At 41.0% G+C, this 21,922-nt stretch overlaps 1 protein-coding gene across 5 annotated transcripts in view; it reads left to right on the forward strand.

The window, feature by feature from the left end:
* Positions 1-21,922, forward strand: part of pcdh15b (protocadherin-related 15b) — a 323,144-nt gene that overhangs the window by 212,504 nt on the left and 88,718 nt on the right. For all 5 annotated transcript variants that reach the window (XM_037544214.1, XM_037544216.1, XM_037544217.1 and 2 more), the window contains exons 23-24: positions 18,611-18,751; positions 18,955-19,067. In XM_037544214.1, the coding sequence (XP_037400111.1) occupies positions 18,611-18,751; positions 18,955-19,067 (254 nt within the window). The remainder of the gene's footprint in view (positions 1-18,610; positions 18,752-18,954; positions 19,068-21,922) is intronic.

The raw sequence follows: 21,922 nt of genomic DNA on the forward strand, positions 1-21,922 counted from the left end.
GCTGGGGCATGGGCAGCTGGTCTGAAGTGGTGATGCGGTCACTGACCGCATCACACTGCAGCACTTGTGAATGTTCTGACTTGTAGAAGTAAAACAAGTTGGAAAATATCAGAGGGCCTCTGATCTCTGATCACTCCTTGATTGACTCCTTTCTCCCCTCACGCTACCAGATCATCCACGCCATGTCACTTCCAGCCAAGCTCCTGACCTGAAAATTGCTGTAGATTGTGATTTTTATTTATTTATTTTTTCCAGAAGGGAAAAATCAGGTGTAGTGTAAGCCCAGCTTAAGTTGCCCTAGCAGAACATACTGTGACCAACCTCAGGACTGTCCATTTTTCGTTTAGCTTTGTTCATGTAGGTTATCTCCAAAGATGTAGCCATGAGAGCTCCGACTGTGATTGCAGACATACAGACAAGTAACTTCTGGTAATTAGAGGAATTTTCAGTACTCTTTCCACACCTGTTCAGAAATGTGACAGCAGTGTTGAATATTTTATGCTGCTCTGCGTTGAGAAAACAAGTGCATTTGTCTGTATGAATGGGATTTACCATTTACAAAGTGTGGAGATGTGTATGGTACCTGTTATAGTTGCAGACGTGATCACAATCTTAACTTTGGTTTTGATGTTTCTCAAACGTTGTGCGTCACCAGCACATCGAATATATATAGTAGGATATATACTTAGACCAAAACTTTTCCAGTGCAGTGTTGAGAAAAGGCTGCAGTTGTGCAATATGTATTTTTTGGGAAGTGGGACACACTTGGACACGCTAAAGCACATGAACGCACACATGAATGCAGAAAACCGGGACAGGCCGTTTGTGTTCCTCTGATTGATGTGGTAATTCCTTAGTATTAGAGAGGACGGATGTGTGTTGCTGATTTTTGTTGAGAAAAAAAAAAATCATTTGGGCATTCTCTCAGTCTTTCCCTCTCTCTCTTTCTCTCTCGCTCCTGCTTTTCTTTCATCCTTCCCTCTTTTCCTCTGTCTTCCGTTCCTCTTTCCTCTTCTCTGTTTCCTTCCTTTTCTCTTACTCGTCCTCCTCTCTCCTGCTGTCTCCCTTCTCTCTTTGCCTTTCTCTTTCTTTCTCTCTCTCCCTCTCTCTCTGTCCTTACCTTTCGCTCTTTCCCTCCTTTTCTGTCTATCTGTTCCCCGTCCCCTCTCTATCCTCTCTCTTTCTTTTATTTTCCTCTCCTCTCACTGCTAGTTTCTGGCCCCCTCTCTCTGTTCTCTACTCTCTGCGCTTCGTTCTTTCATTCTCTCTCTCTCTCTTTTCTTCTCTCTCCCTCCCTCGTCCCTGTCTCTTCCTCCCCTGCTCCTCTCCCTCTCTCTGTTTCTCTCTTGGTCTCTATCTTGTCTTTCGTTTCCACTCTCGCCATTTCTCTCTCTAATCACCTTTCTCTTTATCTCCCTCTTTCAGATTCTCTCTTTGCCTCTCTCCCTTTATCTCTCTCTTTCTCTCTCCAGTCTTTTCTCTGGCCCCCTCTCTTTCTCATGCATGCAGACACACATTCTTTCTCCCCTTACCCCCAATGTACTCCGTCAGCTAGGAGAGGGGTCACTAATGTGGCTGGAGGTCTCGGTCTTCAGATGACCAAGACATTATATAAGCTGTGCTCCTGCTTGGTTGCAGTGAAAACCTGCAACCACACCTGTGCTCAGGTATGTATAGTGCCTAAAGTGTGTGTCATTAGTTTTGAAGCTATAAGACTAATGGAAGCGTATAGTGAGGATCATCACACACTTGCTTGAAATTGTGTGGAGTTGTTAAATAACCTCACATAGACTAGTGTACATGGTTTCTGACACTGGCTGACGTGCTGTCATCTTAAGGCAAGTGTGTGATCATTTACATGATGTTGGCTTTAGCTTAGCTACATTAGCCCTATAAATCCAGAGCAAAGCTACAGAAGCAAACTTAGGACACCAAACATGTCTTAACCGGATTACAGTGAAGGTAAAGGGTGAATTTGAAAATGAGAGATTTTTATCAGACAAGTGCTTTAATGCACCACCTGCATACACCGTATTGCACTGATCTGAATTCAGGTGCCGTGGCTTCGAACTAGAAGACTAAGCAAAAGTCACATCCCACAAATTACAGTGATGGTGGGACGGCTTCACGACAGGTTTGTTGTTTTTAACCTCTTCAGTGGCTCCGAGTATCAGGGGGGAGGATTGTTATCATCTTGAGAGAGCGTTTAGTCACAGTTGGTAGTTACTGACTGTCAGTTATGCTTTTATATGAGGCAGAGTGCCATATAGCCACTTGATGAACCCCCCTTTTACTGTCTCGAGTGACATTTCAATAAGGCAGGCTTGGCAGGAAAGCACAGCCTGGGAATACTACAGCGTCTGATTGAAACAGCATCACCTTCGCGATGGGTGTTTGTTTTTGTCTCTTTTATGTCTTCTCTTTGCAGATGTTTTGATAATGTTTGGCTTGAAAGTAATCATTAGGAAAATAAGCATGAAGCTTTTACTGCCAGTGTCTGGATGATGGAACATTCAGGACTGTGTTTATGATAAGGCGTTAAAATCTGCCATCAGCATTCATCAATACTGGTTATATCATTGAGTCATGGTACAATTTTGCAAGCTTTAGTTTCCTCCTGCAATTGGAGATGTTTTGTGTGTAATCTGGCCACTCACGCAAGAGTGGAAAACATTCCTCAATGTGTTTATCCAGCCTTCAAAGCAAAGGGGTTCATTAGATGAAATTCAGTAGGTTGATGTAGACTTTTGTAGATAAACCAAATTCTAAGTCGAGCTGTTTTTAAACGTTGAGGTCTCGTATTTCAAGTGAGTTTCAACACTAGAGGAAACGGTAAAATTGAGAACAACAGACATAAAAGTGATTCACTTCATAAATAATAAAGAGAGAAAAATAAATACCAAATTAAATGTTAAGATATTAGTTCTTTTCTCTAGACCTAAACTAGTGCCTCTCAGAAAAAGGAGGACGATAGTAGAAAAAGGCAGAGAAGAGATTGTAATAGTGGTGTAGCTATGGAGTTGATTGTGTAATTATATTTAAATATTATAGCAAAATGGCAGTAATAGACATGCCCAAGTGATAAATGTGTATTCTGGCCTAAAACTAAAACAGATTAATTTGTTATTTGTTGTTTTGTGCAGCTCTCTGTAGTGCAGTATAGTGTACCTGTCACGCGGAGTAAGGAGGCGGACACACGTGCTGAGATAAGCGACTTTTATTGAGGGCACGTGACAAAATAAACACAGACGGACGTATAAGACAGAGGCCAGAATAACAAAACATCCAACAAACGTACATCAAACAAAGATCAGCGAAAACAAAGGGCAAACGCAGGGCTGAAATACGACACCGGGAAGACGAGGGACAGGTGAAAACAATCAGGGGCAGAGTCGCAAAACAAGGGGGGGGACTAGGGATACCAAAACAAAGAAGCATGTGGACTATCAAAAGGTAAACAAAAAGCACATGGGGAGTGGGAGGAGCCAAGCGTGACAGTACCTCAGCCTCATCAGTTTGGCAGTATCCACGAAGTGGTAGGCCATGTAAAATGACACAGCGGAATCAGCGGATGCTGTGAATCACAGTGAATCGCTACAGACCTCCAAACTTCACGTGGCCTTCAGATCAGCTCAAGAACAGCGTAGAGAGCTTCATGGAATGGGTTTCCATGGCCGAGCAGCTGCATCCAAGCCTTACATCACCAAGCGCCGTGGTGTAAAGCGCCGCCACTGGACTCTAGAGCAGTGGAGACGTGTTCTCTGGAGTGACCAATCACGCTTCTCCATCTGGAAATCCGACGGACGAGTCCGGGTTTGGCGGTTGCCAGGAGACAGTACTTGTCTGACTGCATTGTGCCGAGTGTAAAGTTTGGTGGAGGGGGGATCATGGTGTGGGGGTGTTTTTCAGGAGTTGGGCTCGGCCCCTTAGTTCCAGTGAAAGGAACTCCTAAAGCTTCAGCACCAGGACAATTTCATGCTCCCAACTTTGGGGACGGCCCCTTCCTGTTCCAGCATGACTGTGCACCAGTGCACAAAGCAGGTCCATAAAGACGTGGATGAGCCAGTTTGGTGTAGAAGAACTTGACTGGCCTGCACAGAGTCCTGACCTCAACCCCATAGAACACCTTTGGGATGAATTAGAGTGGAGACTGTGAGCCAGGCCTTCTCGTCCAACATCAGTGTCTGACCTCACAAATGCGCTTCTGGAAGAACGGTCAAAAATTCCCATAAACCCACTCCTAACCCTTGTGGAAAGCCTTCCCAGAAGAGCTGAAGCTGTTATAGCTGCAAAGGGTGGGCCAACATCATATTAAACCCTATGGATTAAGAATGGAATGCCACTCTAGTTCATGTGTGTGTGAAGCCAGACGAGTGAATACTTTTGGAAGTATGTTGTATTTGTCCACTAGTGCGTTTATGATTGGACACAAGATGAATAAATGTGCTTCTTGTGTCAGCAAACCTTAAAATTCCATTGCCACTTACTGGAAAAAACTGGGAATCTTTTCCTGGTGGCCTAATGTGATTTTTACTTTGCGTTTCTCACTAAATCAGCCCTCGGGTTCCATAAGATTTTCTGAACTACCAGCAAGTCTAAAAATCAGGACATCTAGAAAAACACAGGCTTAGATTTCCCTGACACAAGTGGGCCAATGTGCTGTCCGATAGCTTTCACACCACTTTGAGATCAGCCTTTTCCCTGGGAACCTGCCCTGGACATGACCCGCTTATGAATTTTTAACCTCTATTTTGCTGGGGTAAAGTGTGCTGAGCACACATTCTCCTGTAAATGTACGCCTGAGGGAGGAAGACAAAGTGTGGTTGTAGTTCCATGCTTCAGCACCTGAGGAGCGACTGGAGGCTAAGTAGTTTGCTCAAGGGCACAATGTGAGAGTGATAACTGTCAGTGCCAACAGTCCATGCAGAGACTGAACCCTTTGCCCTCATCCCAGTGCCTGTATTAAGCTCCTTATTAATAACCAGCCATGCTCTTATATATGAACCATTCTACTGAAACAGTTTGATCTGCAGTCCCACAGTGAATAATTGTTGTGATGTATTTAAACCCAAGGCATTAATTGAAATAGTAAGAAAATGAATATATACAAAATCATAATTTACTGGGAGGTGGCTGCCCCAAACCCTAAACCCCCAAATTTCAGCTTGTGAAAAAAATGCTTAATTTTTGTTGTATTTTTTTCTTCATGATTTCTTACATGAAGTCAAAAGATTAAATTGTCATGAGTTTAATTTTTAAATAATAATAATAAAAAAAAAAAACTTGTCAAACTGCCGAAACAGTTTTAGGCCACTGACAGAGCCCTGTTTCTGCCCTACCCCTACATTGTAGAGCGGGAAGTGAGACTACTTGCCTGTCCCCCTGGCCACATGGTGAGCAGTTACATCCCATTATTTTGAAGTAAATGAAAATGAGTGTGTAACATTAAGAATCGTCACTACTGAAACACATCATTTCTGCAATTAAGTGAACTTTTTGTGTTTTGTGTGTTTGATAGTGATGGGGCTTGTGGGTCAGCTAAAATTATCACTACTGAAACAATGACTACCAAAATGTTTGCTAAAGTTTCAGTATTGTTATTGTTATTGATTGTTTGTGGAAATGGAACGTTCAATCAATTGGTTAAATAAAATAAGCACAATTCAGGTATAGGGTGACTCAAAGCTTAAGAATTTTAGTCCAAGTCCGAGACGGTAAAAGCCTGAAATGTGTTTTGAACTCTGACTTTAAACCGATTTGGTAGATTGATCTAAATAACAACCTGTATGTGTCCTTACGCACCTGACACCCCGTAGTGTGTCCACTCTATGTAGCCCCTTTTTCTTCGGAGGGACTTTTAACATTAACCATTAGCGGACCTCACGCATCTCTCGTCTGCATGCACCAATTAGTGATGTGCTACTGCGTGTCTAAATCATCAAACCACATTGAGGTCTTAAGTAATCTCTTATGTGCTTATGTGGTCTTTGACACTGTGCATCATACTTTGTTCTATGTACGTCAGTTTCACATAAATTTTTATTTATCTTTTTTTTTTTTTGCAGAATTTGAAAACTCTAAAGTTACGTTGTATTAACTTTACATTGTATTAGAATTTCAAAATGACAACACCAATTGAAATGCGCCCAAAGTTACTTTTAATATTTAAGTTAAGTTTTCTTCTACAGCTGTAAAGTAATCATTTTGGAGATATGAGCTTTTGTTCTGACAGCGGTGATATTTGTCTTTCAGTTTACCTCCTTTTGGGATTATTCATGCTGTTCAGTGTTTAAGCTTCTGTTACTAGTAAGCTATATTACAGGTGTAAACTCCGGTTTGCAACTAAAACATGTTTTATTAAGTTACATAGTCTCAGAAAACGTACAAGCAAATATCAAAATGGAATAAAATCCAATTGAATTACATCCCCAGGCTGTAAAAATGATCAGCTTATAACTAGAAACTTTCACTCATTAACCCATCATTCAAAATATTGGAATCACTTACCATATGAATTGTTTATTTCCTTATTTTTTATTTATACATTATACATTATTATATGTATTTAATGACTTATTTCTTTATTTCATGTATAATAACTTATTCACTCATTTAAATACTCAGCAACCAAACTAGAAAAGCAAGTCATACTCAAGTATTTCAATAATATCCTGAAGTGTACTTTAAATATCATATTTAAGTAGTTCTCTTTTTTGATTTTGGTGTTATGGACGTTAATGTCGTTATAACTTCCGGCTGTCACTCATTTCGGAATCTACAGCTCTGTTCATCACCGCAGACACAACTCACATTTCTCAAAATGCATTTATTGATTTATTTATTTATTTAACAGCTTCCTTATCTTTATAATGATGTTAAACTGAGGTGTTGCGCAGTGCTTAGTGTATTAGAATCATTTTACACATCTGCCACAGTCTAGATTTAGATGTCAGACTTTTGAGCGGGAGCGTGTATTTATGTCCTTGTGTACTTTTGTGCCGGTGAGGCTACTTCAGACTAAATTATATCTGTTTTATAATTTATTCAGAGATTTTTATTTATTTGTTTATTTTCAGTTGAAAATCGCATTCGTTAATTAATGCAAGGTAATCGCAGCCGGCTGGGCCGCCTGTATCAGGAGTTCAATTACATTTCTAATTTTCCGTCCTGACTAATGATGTTTTCAATGTGATACTCAATTAACAAAATCCTATAAACAGCTTGTGCAATAATCGTTCATTGAAGCTGCATGAAGCGGCTCTTCTCTTCCAGCGAGAAGCACTTTGCTCCTTTTAGCTGCACTCGCTTGTTGTGTCGATTAGTGACTGGATCATGGGATGTTTTAATTGCTCTTTCGTGTGTGTGTGTGTGTGTCTGTGTTTGTCTGTCTTCTTGGAGATACGTGTCCACTTAAAGTCCATACGTCTGAGGAGGAGTCAATAAGCTTACTTTTTAAAGAAATCTTACTGCATTAATATGTTGATAGTACAACATGCTGTGAGGACCAAAGAGCTAATCACACATTTGTTTTTGTTAGTGAATACACTTTTAGTGGATATAGTTTTTTGGCTTATGTTCTTAGAAAACACAAAACATTAGCAAATATATGTTTAAAGATGGGGGCAGTCGTCTGCTGGAGGTTAGGGAACTGGCCCTGTGACCGGAAGGTCGCCGGTTCAATCCCCAGGGCCGACAGCACATGACTGAGGTGTCCTTGAGCAAGACACCTAACCCCCAACTGCTCCCCAGGCGCCGTGGATAGGGCTGCCCACCGCTCCGGGCAAGTGTGCTCACTGCCCCCTAGTGTGTGTGTGCTCACTAGTGTGTATGTGGTGTTTCACTTCATGGATGGGCTAAATGCGGAGGTGAGATTAAAAAAGTATCACTTAACTTTAAAAGCAAAATGAGTGACATTAGTACTTGGTAGCAAAGCCATTGCTGGCATCAGCCAAGAGACATCAGTGGTAATAACTTATTTGCTTTTTGCAGGATTGCAGCTCAATTCTGGCTCGTTCTTCTTGGCAAACCTTCCTTAATAGCCCGAGGTAATGAGGGTCCCTGTGATGAACTTGCAATTTTAAGTTTTCACTGGAATTCAAGTCAGTAGATTGGCAGAGCCATGGAAGCACTTTCATCTATTTTAGGAAGCGGTTTGGAGTTATCTCGGCTGGGCTCTTTATCTTGTTGAAATGTCCCTCTTCTCCCTCGATTCAGATTCTTGGCCAATGAGAATAAATGTTTACCCAGTATCTTGGAGTTCCTTCGATGATGTGTAATGCCCTAGTACGGTTTGCAGAGAAGCAGCCCCGTTTTGTGATGCTCCCACCTCCGTACTTCGCTGTTGGTGTCTTTGGGCTGGCTTTACTTGGTTAAACTTTTATGTGACATAATTTCCATCCATCTTGACAAGTTACACGCTCCTTTGTTCCACTAGTTATCTAAATTAGCAGCTTTTTAGGTTTTTTTACAAGGTGTTATTTGCATGTTTGCTCATTTGTATCATCCTTGGGTATTTTTTCCAGCTGTCATTTCCTTTTTGTTAACTTGGCTCTTTACAGAAATTCTGTTTAATTTAGTCTGTCAGCCTCTCATTATACCATCTACTGCTTTCATTTCTTGTCCAATCATCCGGTGAAATCACTCCCTTGAAAATATGTTGTGTGACATGTTATCGCTGCTTTGATTGGCTGTTTCATTAAACTTGTTGCATGAAGTTGAGACCCATGCTGCTGTTGTGACAGATTCAAGTAAGTTGCGGGACACTTTACATTGTGCAACTCATGCGCCATTTAGTTTCAAGAAAGTTCCACTGGGTAAAACCAGTCTTGGGTGGTTCCATAAACGTCCACTGGCATATTATTGAACTTTGTACCGACAGATTCTTTGCTTTTGCTGCTTTATTTAAGGTCCCTGCTTTAATGTAGTTTTTTCCATTCGCTAGTTGCCCCTGAGTACTTTAAGATGTTCCTTCACCTTTGACCTGTTTTCTACTTGTTGTATGAATCATTCAAACCAGTGGCAACGTCATTCATAAGGACACCAGGTGCAGCGTGCCAGTGTCAAACTCATTTTTCCTCTCTGTATTTGTGAGGGCATGTGTGCACAGGGGCACTGTAGGTTTGTTTAAGCTAGTTTGCCTTTATATATATATATATGTGTGTGTGTGTGTGTGTGTGTGTGTGTGTGTGCGTGCATACATCATCTGTGTTTGTGTCTGTGCTCATGTCCATGTGTGTCCCTGTGGGCTCAGGCCTCCTGCAGTAGATGGTGGAGCAGTTGGTCGTGTGTGTGTGTGTGTGTGTGTGTGTGTGTGTGTGTGTGTGTGTGTGTGTGTGTGTGTGTTTTTGTACATTCTCAGTACGTTGTATTAAAAGTAGAGAAAACAGGGCGACTCTACGGTGTCAACAGTAATTAAATGACCTTAATTGATTTAATTTTTTTTACCACTAAAACCTACATTTTTTAAAAATGTATTTATTTATTTATTTAACATTTTCTTTTGGTTACTGAGGTTACGGTTATGGTTCAGCCCAGGGACATCTGACTGCCAGGGGCTTCAAGGACCACAAGGCCCAAGGTGTCACAAATACTGGGCAAACATGTCTGCAGATGCAATAAATAAATAAACGAATAGCCTTGAATATGTGTCAGCTCAATTAATGACATAAAGGCCCCTCAACCTGCACCCTGCTACCATATTCAAAACAATCCAAAGCTTCCTAGCACTAAAAATATGCAGAGCATGATTGTACGGGAAATTAAAGGCTATTGCAGGCACCAAAAAATTTATTTTGTACAAATTACATCTTTTACAAGCCGTGTTCACTTTTCAGAACAATTACCTTCAGCCAAATGAGCTGTTTTATTGATTTTAAAGTGAGAATTTTGACACACGCACACATTTTCTCCTAATTTAAATGCACAATTTATGCTGGACAGGAGTATTGGGACACCTACAGGAGCTTTTAGAACATTCCATTTTAAATTGATAGGCGATACGGAGTTGGTCCCCCCCTCAATCAGACAGCCAGATCGAGAAGTGTAATTCATTACTCTGCAGAATGCATTTCCACTGCTCCAGAGTCCAGTGGTGCCATGCTTTACACCCGCGAAGGCTTGGCATTGTGCATTTTCATCTCAGGCTTGTGGGGCTGCTCGTCCATGGAAACCCATTTCGTGAAGCTCCTAAGGTGCTGCTCGTTTGCTGATGATGCTTCCAGAGGGAATTTGGAGCTCTTTACTGAGTGAGTCAACGAAGGCACTGTATGCTACTCTGTGCGTTTGAATGGTCTACCGCTTCATGGTTAAGCTGTTGTTGTAAGCACTTACAGTTGACATGGGCAGACCTAGCAGGGCAGAAATTTCACAAACTGACTTGTGGCAAGGGTGGCATCCAACGACACTGCCACGGTTAAAGCCACTGAGCTCTTCAGTACAGCCCACTCTACTGACAGTGTTTGTCTGTCGAGACTGCAAGGCTATGTGTTTGAGTTTATCCACCTGTTAGCAATGACTGTGGCTGAAACACGTGACTTGGGGTGTCCCAATACCTTTGTCCATATAGTGTAGATGTTCAGTTTACTATAGTGGTGGTGGGGGGGGGGTAAATTTAAACATTTGAAAACTTTTCCCATTCATTTTCCAACAGTGATCTCACTCCTCTTCTTTTTCTCCATACTTCTTCTTTTTTTTCCCAGAAAAACGACTTCAGTAGTGCTGTCTTCCCAACTAGCTCTCTAGTTCAGGTCCTCTGCAGTAGACGCCAGACAGAGTCATCCGCCTGTCTGTCAGTCACTGTCTTGTCAATGTGTGTAGCCATTTTCAGTCTCTCTCTCCCCTGCTGTGGTCCGGCCTGTGGGTCCCCACACAGCAGGGTTTAGCTCAAGCACTGGACCTGAAAGAGGTCAAGATGCTCATGACCTCCACAGAGGGGTATTTGTTGAGGAGAAGCTAAGTGCAGATATGAGGTCCTGTGTGGCCGTACAGTGTCTCAGTTAAGCCTTAGAGGCCACACGTTGCCGATGAGTAAAGACGTGGTGATTTTGATGATCTTGCTCGTAGCTCATTAATAAGTGAAGAATTTTTAGCCAGATGCGTTTGTGTTTGTTAAATAAAAGAGAAGATATGTTGTCGTGGTTTGAATTGAATTCTGTGCACACAGTGTTTGCAGAAAGGAAGAACATCCTCTATGATTTTGCTGTGTTTGATACTGTTTGCTGTGTTTTGAGTGAAGTAAGATGTGAGGGCAGCACTGAACCTGTATGTATAATATGCCATATGTCCGTGTCACTCATTACATAACTAGCTTTGTAATTAGGCATCTACTTATATAATAAAAATGAATTGGCAAAATGACAATAATAACTTATAATAATAATAATAATAATAATAATAATAATAACCAAGCTTCAAAGGATTAAGTACTCAGTCATTTTTGATTGGGTCCTGCGAGAGCTCAGATCCTCACATTCTGAGAAAATATCATGCACCCAAGCTGCTTGGTACTTTCCATTGCAATGTGCTGGGTTAAAGATGTTATGATATTTGTTCAGTGTCAACACAGCTTTTGTCTGTTTATTCCTACATCAAGCATTCGTAGCGCTACACATGTTTACAGCAGAAAAGGCAAACCCTGAAAAACTTAAAGCTGTACTGAATTAGTTCACAGTGTCTAGGCATGCAGAATGATACTGGACGCGTATCGGAAATAATGGTAACGCTTTCTATGAATGTCGTGTTTCATAACATGTTATAACGCATTCATAAGGCATCATAACCATGGCTATAAATATTTATAAAAATACATTACATGTTATAGCCATGCTTATTATGCGTCATGAATTGTTAACATAATGCATTGTAAGTACTGTTCATAACACATTATAAGAGCTCATAGGCTGTATTTGTCCGCTCTAAGTAAAGTGAAGCGTACTGGACTAAAGCCTCCTCCAGGGTTCAGACTGAGGCTTCAAGTTGAAGGATTTACTGAAGGATTTACTGAAACACTAAAACATCCACAATAAAGCTCATTACAGGCTTCAAACATCAGATTTGAAACTAGTAATAACGTCAGTGTTTGACCCAATGTGGGAAAGTCAATGTACTCCACTGTTAATGTTCACCACCGTTAGCCTGGCACTGACTTAAGTAAGTGATACTTTTTTGATCCCCCAACCGGGGAAATTCCACCTCCGCATTTAACCCATCGGTGAAGTGAAACACCACATACACACTAGTGAACACACACACACACTAGGGGGCAGTGAGCACACTTGCCCGGAGCGGTGGGCAGCCCTATCCACGGCGCCCGGGGAGCAGTTGGGGGTTAGGTGTCTTGCTCAAGGACACCTCAGTCATGGACTGTTGGCCCTGGGGATCGAACCGGCGACCTTCCAGTCACAGGGCCAGATCCCTGACCTCCAGCCCACGACTGCCCGACACGACTGCATATCCAATAGAGCACCAACAGATATTAGTTTTACTGTACTGTAATGTTACAAAGTGAAGGGTTCTAGTGCTTGAATTTAGAACCAGTGAGGGAACAATGACAATGACAGCACTCTACTATCCCACCTCTTGCTCGTCTTGCCTTCAGTCCACAGTAACTTCATGCTCAGTGTGAGAATATGTAGCAATAATTGAAGCATCTGAATATTCAGGACTGAAACCCTGAAGATTCAGACCTAACGGCACCGACAGCGAAGAAATATAATACTGATAATCTCAGGATGTAAACAAACTTTGTATTTATCTTTACTTTATGCTCTCCAAGTTGGGACTGACTTCTTTGGCACTGACAGTATAACATATTATTAACACTACTTATAATGCATTATATTAACAGTTCATAATGTATAATAAACATGGCTATGAAGTGTAAATAAGTGCAATTCATTTTATATAGATTTCTAACCATGTTTATAATGCCTTATCAATGCATTATTACATTTAAGGTAACACTTTATTTGAAGGCTACCTACATAAGGGCTTCATAACACATTTATAAGCACTGAATAATGTGTTTATGAAGCACTACTTGAACCTTTATTAAGTGCTTATGTCGCTTCTCGCAACCTGACATAAGATGTTTTATGAAATAAATGACATTGTAGTGACATAATAAGAATAAACGTTGAACATATTTACAGCACTAAACATTTAAACCCTATACATAATTACATCAATCATCTTATCCATGCCATGGAGTGAAGAGGGGGTGGTTAGGTGGGTAGGTGCCTTGCTCAAGGACACCTCAGTCATGTGCTGTTGGCTCAGGGGATCAAAGGTTGCAAGGCTGGTTCCCTAGCCTCCAGCCCAGCGCATGGTTTTCCACACTTCCAAAGTTATGACAGTCTGTGTAAACTGTAGACTCATCAGTCCATCGAACCTTACTTCACATCTCAGAGGTCCAGTTTGGTTTCAGTTTAGTTTTTTTTGGCTTTTCTTCTTAGTAGCAGCTTCCTGACAGGAACTCATAGCACTCAGTTGTCTTCTCACACTGGAAGGATGGACAGAAGCACCTGTGGATATTTTTCAGATCTGAAGCAAGAGTGGGACTTGACTTTCTCTCTCAAAGACGAGAGCTTTGCAGACTGTTATATTTGATGGTGACAGTTTTGGTTATCTACCTGGTCTTGCACGGTTATTGGGAGTCTCATTTGTGAAACGTCTGTTTTTCACTTGTTTTCTTTTGTCTTTCCCCTTCCTTATGCCAGCGAGCTATTTTATAGCTAATCTGCATCAGAATTATGGAAATCGATTGCGATTAGATAAACAGCTACGGCGTGTTTGGCTAGTTATTTGTGCAAATGTTAGTGTGTCTTTGAAGGAGTGCACAATGTGTGCATAATCACTGACACCTTTGGGAACCTTTTGTTGCGAGGATACCTGTGACTTGATTTTAAGACTGGAGGGATGAAGAGTTAAAGTGGCAGTATCATGCAAAAAATAGTGCGGCCAAATTAAATACTGATAGATTTGAAATTATTTACTATTGAAGGCTTACAAAGGTCTTGCTGTTTGAATCCATTTAGGCAGTAAAAATATCATAAGTCATTAGAATAGATGGAAATAAACATGAATACATTTGTTTTTGCTGTCTTGTGAGCCAGTTTGAAGGACAAAGTTTGGTGCCTAAAACTTTTGCACTTGACTGTATGCTTCCTGTTTATTTTCCTGGCATTGGGAAATGACTAACTTGTACTAAATGGTTGTTTTGATTGAAGTTACGTGAACAAAAAGTGGTCTCTGGCTTTAGAACCGTACTGTATTTATTGTATTTGCTGCATATTTCTGCAGGGCATCAGCAGATACTTGGAAAATATTGGATATTGACATTGGCCAACAATAACCGTCTTATTGCGTTCCTCATATATCCGATTATTTTTAGGCTGTCTGAGCTTCCGTAGAGGTCCCATTTCCCTTGATTCCTGTGGCTGAGTCTGAGTGGATATGTATGACGTGCCTTTATCAAAAGTGCTGTCATCTTTGATTTGTCTGCTTTGAACAGCTTTTACAACAGCCGTTCGTCCAGAGGCATTTAAAGTGGCATGGATTAATAAATTGATCACATATAAAGAGTCGTCGCCAATCACGGCCTGCGAGGCAAAGCTCTTATGTCTCTCAGCTTGAGTTATTTCTCTCAGTGCGGTTGACGGAAGGGCGATGAAATCGCGATTTAGATGCGAAGCCGCATCCGGACATCAAATAATCAACGCTGTTTTTGCTAATGATTCCGTTTCCAACAAAGAGGGAATGGTGTTTATGGGCTTTCCATCAGTTAGCCGGTGGCCGCGGGAACGCTGCTAATGCTCTATATTTTCAAAGCATCTGTCAGCTGCCTCTTCATATTGGCATCCAATGTTTCCACATCGCTATCAGCACATGTTTTATTCATAAAGCTGCCTTTACTCATGCTAGAGGAAAACCAAATTGACACGTCACTTTTAAGAAATATATGCTAATATGCAACACTTTCAACAAAACTTTCTTTTTTAACATGCCTAACTTCCAAGATGTAATTACATCTGCAGTTATGTGTGCAAGGCTCTCTAAACTGGGAAGATGTAATATATTAAAGAGTAAGAGAGAAATGAGGACCGTAGGGAAACACGAGTGATGTTGATCAGAAACCACAGGATGCAGACATGCTGATGAATAGGACGTGAATGAAAGAGATCTCCAAGTTTGACAAGGCACAACACGCACAGCGAGAGTGCATTATAGCCACACTCTTAATCTTCACAGCCTCCTTTATTCACCCCGAGCGCCCCATAATTATTCTGTGAGTCATTTTGCGCATTTCGCACCAGCCTCCGACTCGGCTTGCGCGGCTTGCATGTGGGCTTGTGGCTATGCCTGGGGCTTTCGGCCCACCCGTAGACTTTATTTATCACTCTGCTTCGCTCTCCATATTGTGTCGGGCACAGTGGGGTCACAACGCCACGTCGCTGCGTGTCAGGCCAGCACAGTGTAGCAGCTCAGTGAAAACCAGCAGGGTGGCTCACAACAAATGCAAATCAGGTACAGAATGTCAAGTTTAACTCTCAGACATGGTACATAGATGCTTAATGTGTCGGTTTAGATGTTTTCTTGCTCACTCAGTTATTCGTGATTGTGCAAGTGAAACGTCTGGTGTCTGAAAAGTAGTACCTGAAACTGAAATAGCAACATATTTAGTTATTGGCAATAGATATACAGCGCCCTCCGCAATTATTGGCACCCCTTCTTAAGATGTGTTCTTAGGCTTCTAGTAATATATATATTTTTTTAATAATATAGGACAACAATACAGAAAAAGAGAAAAATCCAACCTTTAATTCAAGCGCATTTATTCAGTGGGAAAAAATATGTGTGTGTGTGTGTGTGTGTTTGTGTTTGTGTGTGTGTGTGTTTGTATGTATTTGCAGTTTAAAAATGCAAGGTTGACGTATTCCTTCCATTTACAGTGCAAAACATAGTGAATAAATATGTTTATTGATATTTATGTTTAAATGAGTGGGAAAAGGGTGGAATGCTCTGTCCGGTCGGGAGTGAATTCTTGCCCCAAGTGGAGGAGTTTAAACATCTCGGGATTTTGTTCACGGGTGAAGGAAGGATGGTGCGAGAGGTTGACAGGCGGATTGGTGCGTCATGGTGAAGAGGGAGCTGAGCCAGAATCAATTTACCGGTCAGTCTATGTTCCGACTCTCACCTGTGGTCACGAGCTTTGGGTAGTGACCGAAAGAACGAGATCGCGGATACAAGCGGCCCGAAATTCCTTAGAGATAGGGTGAGAAGCTCAGCGATTCGGGAGAGGCTCGGAGTAGAGCCGCTTCTCCTCCACGTTGAGAGAAGCCAGCTGAGGTGGTTCGGGCATCTGGTAAGGATGGCCTCTGGACGCCTCCCTGGGGAGGTGTTCCAGACATGTCCGACAGGGAGGAGACCCCGGGGAAGACCCAGGGCACGTTGGAGGGATTATATCTCTCGACTGTCTTGGGAACGCCTCGGTATCCCTCCGGAAGAGCTGGAGGTGGTGGCGTTGGAGAGGGAGGCCTGGGCCTCTTTGCTTAGGCTGCTGCCCCTGCGACCTGGACCCGGATAAGCGGTTGAGGATGGATGGATGGAGGGAGGGATGGAGGGAGGGATGGATGGATGGATGGATGGATGGATGGATGGATGGATGGATGGATGGATGGATGGATGGATTTTTACATGAGTATATTTGTCTGTTAATGTAAAAGTATATTTTGTCATTTGTAAATTTACAGTAAATTACCTGTAAACTACAATGATGCAGTGCTTTTACAGTTGTTGTGTAAAAATACCGGACATACTGTATATTAATTACTAATACTGTGTACAGCACTGATTGCGGAATAACAGTGAAAAGCTGCTATTTTATACAACTTCACAGTTTTAACATTGTGGAAACATTTTAAAATAGTAATATATTAAGCAAGATAAATGTTTTGAAATAGAATATTGTATTTATTCTAGATAACGTGTTTCTAGCGGTTTATGATGTATTAACATTCAGACCGTATATGTATTGGCAATACTTCACTGTAGTGCAGTCTTCGTTGCTATGCGACACTTATGTAAGCTCATCGCGACAACTGATGTAACCCTACATAAACATTTATAAAGGCATATTCCAAAGGCATTGTTTGTCATACAGTCTGCTTTAATCAACTTTGTCATCAACAGCTGGTGACATCACTTTTTTTTTTCTTTGATGTCCAATTGACATCATTGGAATAAGTGTTTATAAATGTTTATGTAGGTCTGTGTTTAAATTGTCATGTAGAAACATTTTAAATAGGAACATATATTGACTTAAAAAGTAAGTAACCGAACTGTCTAACGATCTTAAATTTACGGAACTGATGTGAACAGAATGAAAACACAGATTCTTGTTCTGTTACCTATTTTTATAAGTTTAATTAACTCAAGCTTTAAAACAGGCCAGCGACTTTTTTTTATTAAAGTTAAACAGCAATTTGTGTAGCAGTTTGTAAGACTGATAATATTTTAAATAGCAATATATTTTTACTTGCCCAGCAAACTGTTGGTTCGATGTGTTAAACTTTTGACATATCTGTGCATTTTTTAGATAAAATAAAATCTGCATGCTAGAAAAGACATATTTATTTTAGATTTAGAATCACACTGGATAGGTTGCCAGTCCATCGCATTGTACACCATACAGACATACACACACATTCACGCCTAGGGGCAGTTTAGCATGTCCAGTTGGCCTGACTGCATGTCTTTGGGCTATTAGAGAAAACCAAAGTACCTGGAGAAAACCCACGCAGACATGGCAAACTCCACGCAGAAAGGACCCTCGTTGCCCGGCTGGGGAATTGAACCCATGCCCTTCTTCCTGTGAGGCAACAGCAAAATATAAAAGAATAATTGTGTACACTACAGTTTTTTTTTTTTCCAATGTGTTAGATTCAGCAAAAGCAACAGTAATTCTGCTTTAAAATACATGTGTGTAGAAGGTATGTTCACTTACTTTTCAAATCTAGAAGAGCCCAAAGTGTTGCATATGACTACCATTGGCTATTGGAAGTTCATGATGCATCCATGCTTTGAAACAAGACTCACTTAGTTTAGGCTGGTGGTTCTTAATCCTCATGCTGGAAGCCCGCTGCCCTAACTGTGTGTTGGGAGCAGTGAATGTGCAAGGCGGTGGTACTTGAGGACCAGGATGAGGTGCTCTAGACAATCCATGCTGATAGTTATCAGCTGTGATTGAAAATTAGACGAATGGTCCGTGCAATGTCGGCTGGCAGTTTTTTGCTTGTAAGCATTTTGTTACCGCAGCACACACTACGTGCAAAAGTTGTAAACACCAGTGTTTCTTCTGAAATGAACGATATGAATAGGGATTTTGATGCCTTGATGCCAGTGACAGCCTCTGCTCTTCAGGCTTTATGTTCAACATGGCTAAGGGGGTTTGATTGATTCAGCCACAAGAGTGTGAGTAAGGTCAGGTGCTGATGTTGAGTGATTACTTCAGGATAACAAACACCAGTCCAGCTCCAACCCAAAAGATATTCTGTGGTGCTCCATCACTCCATCACTTGCTAGGATAGGAGCTCACCTGTGCTTTACCTCACAGGACACTCCGGCCAGTCGAGTGCACTACCGAGTGGACCTGGAGCAGTTCCCCTACAGCGCCAGCATCTTTGATGTGGACAAGGACACTGGCAGCATCTTTACCAGGGTCAACCTCAATGAGGAGCCCAACACCAAATTCACTGTGAGTACATACCTCGCCCCAAGTCTGTCTTTAGAACATGGAAGCGTAAGCTTTTTCCAAACAGTCCTCCTTCCGCAGGACCCGTTGTCTGCAGGGCCATATCCTGTTTCCGCTGCCTCGGGAAGATTGTCTTGTTCCCTGTATTACTTTTCTGTGACCCCTCTGGTTTTGTCTTAAATTGATTTTCCCTTGTCCTCATGTAGCTGGCGGTTATTGCTTATGACGACGGGGAGCCAGTGAAGTTCAATAAGACTCTGGTGGAAATTACCGTCTTGCAGCCGTCCATCATCCCTGTCTTCACTCAAGAGGAGTACAGGTAAAACCACTCTTAAAAGACTTTCAGATAGCAGACAGGTACAAAGCAAAGGCTCATGATAATGTCACGACACCTTAGCTTTTTTTTTTTGTTTGTTTTTTTTTGTGAGAAGTAATTGGAAGTGAAGGCTTTCAGCTACAGGCTTGTTACAGTTAGTCCCCAGCAGTGAACACGTACTAAAAGCTGTCTTGCTTCAGTCAAAGAGTAAGCATGCGAGGGTTTTGGGCCACCTATACTTAGTCAAAGTGCTGATTATAATTAGAGAGGACTTGCTAATTGTGCTGTTTTTTTTTCTTGTTACTTTACCTTTAAAGCCAGCTTTAAACTTTATCTCCAATTGTGTCTCCGACTTTTCCAGACCTAATGTATTATTTAGCAAATACTGTAATTTATTCAGTAACTCCAATTAAATTGATAATTAAGTTGTGTAATTATGCGAGCAAGGTTGGACCCTTTCCGTTTGAAGGGTTACTGCATCACAATTGATCCAGACTGTCAACGTTTCTAGTGATATACGTGAATCGGATTTACTGAAATAACTAGATGAATAGTATTATCAGTATAAATATACGGTATTAATGTCAAAGGTTGTTATTATTATTATCATCTTTTCGTTTATTTGCCTTTTTCTGAAACCACGTCTTGGCAGCTGCACATCCTTTCAGACCCATAGTATTAAGTCGACTTCTCTTAGTGGACAAATGAACAAAAACATGTTGAATTTTTCAGCTCAAGAGAAATCTCTAAAACATGAAGGCTTTTAGAACGGTCTGTCTGATGGCGACAGTATTGGTGGTCTGCCAGGTCTTGCGTGGTTGTTGAGAGTCCCGTTTTCTCCGTAAGGCTTTAAGCTACAGGCTTGTTACAAACAGTACTTTATGGAATAAAAGCCATCTTGCTGCAGTCATTTTTTTTGGACTCTTGCACTTTTAGAAACTTCTGTTTTTCACTTATTTTCATTGATATCCCCACTTCTTTATGCACATGTATTGTTTTATTTGTGTGTGTGTGTGTGTGTGTGTGTGTGTGTGTGTGTGTGTTTTTTTGACTGGGAATGAAATAAATGAAGGGTAGTCTCAGATTTTTGTGCAGAACTTCAAACACACACACACGTATTTGTAGTGGAGTGGAGAGGAGTATGTAGATGGATACTCCACTATTGATACTCTATGCTTTATGGAGCTGTCTTGGTACTTGAGATAAGACAAAGCGAGGATCCACTTCTTGAAAAGGGCTTGATGTGATGTGACAATGGCGGAGAAGCTTTTGTCATAAAATGTATGAATCTGTCGAATCGTTCTAAAGGTGCCGTGTGTGAATATAATATACGTACTGTACAATACTGTTTTCTCAAAGGCTAGTGCACACTTTCCCTGAATAGATCATGGCTACTTTATTAAATTAAATGTTTAATATATTTGACACGAGGGCTAATTAATTCCGTGCTCTTGGCCTCCAAGGCAAATAACACTAGATGCTCCAGTAGTAGCTCAGCTAAATGCCCCATATATTGATTCATAGGAAGAAACTTGCTTTGTGGCATTTACATATTCTTGCTTCATAACCAAATATTTGCTCTTTATTCTGCACACAGTAGATCAAGTACAGAAGCTACACTGCCTGTCAGAAGTTTGAGGGCACCTACCGTGGTTTTGAGCATGTTTTCCTTGTCAGTTTGAAATAGCATATTAAACAGAACGGCTGTTCAAACGCTGGAAAAGCACTACCTTGGGAATAATGACATATCCCACACATCTCATTCACTTGTTGCGATGTCAGCGCTCGTCAACACTTTCTCAGACGTTTGAACCACTCCTGGGCCAAAAGATTTCATTATATGCTTTTAACTGTCAAATTATTATTTATTATTTAGATGAAATTTGCTTTTTGTACGATTGAAGACTGTTGGATAAAACGGAGTCTCAACGTACCAGCAACCTGTTTTGTGTTCACAACACCTTTGCGGATGTTTCTTTCTTGCTTAACTGAAAGAAATTACGGTGAAAAGGTAAGATGAGGTGTCCTTAAATTTGGTGAGCAGTGTACATTAGAACATTTGCATACAGACACCTTTTTCCTCGCTGTGTCGTGTGTCAGCAGCAGCGTTTCTCGTGTCATCTATTCATTGATCAGAGCTGAAGAGACAAATGTGAGGTAAAATTTTTTTTTTTTTATGAGATTCTGAATCAATACCGTCTTACACAAGCTCAGACAGTTGACTCCATGTAGGAATGGCATAATGCCTATTTTTTGTTTTCAGACAATGACAACATTGTGGTTGACCAGTGTTGGTATCACCAAAGGAGTGATTGATATATTAATTTTACAATATTTACAATATTAATAATTTACTCTGAACCTATAGTGTAAAACGTCATCATCAACTCAAAACAGCCTAAAAAGAACTTCTTGTGATAACAAGCACTGAACTAGTTTGTATAACAACAAACAGCGTTTCATTGAAAGTTTTCATTTAGGGTTGAATAGAACTAGTTAATTTCCTTGTTACCACATGAAATCGTTTTTTTATCTTACTTTTTTTTTAGGTTGAACTCTCAAACCACTTTTTAACTGTGTGTGCTGCCAACCTGACTTCCACTGGCTTATTTTGGGCATTCGTGTGTGTTTAGTGGGGTCTGTTGAACCCCATGTTGTTGGTTCTGAACAGTGATTGTGACTGTGATCAGGTTCAGGTGACTAGGTTGGTGCCGTTTATTTCTAGGTTGATGTGCTTCATACTAATAATATTCTCGTTCTTTTTTTATCTGATTTCATTGTGTTCCATCCTGCCTGCTGACTAGTCGGTCTCTTTGTCTTTAAACGATTCTTTCATGAATATATTTGGCAGATTGCCG

The sequence above is a fragment of the Pygocentrus nattereri genome, chromosome 13 (assembly GCF_015220715.1).
Source record: "Pygocentrus nattereri isolate fPygNat1 chromosome 13, fPygNat1.pri, whole genome shotgun sequence".
Classification (NCBI taxonomy): Eukaryota; Metazoa; Chordata; class Actinopteri; order Characiformes; family Serrasalmidae; genus Pygocentrus; species Pygocentrus nattereri.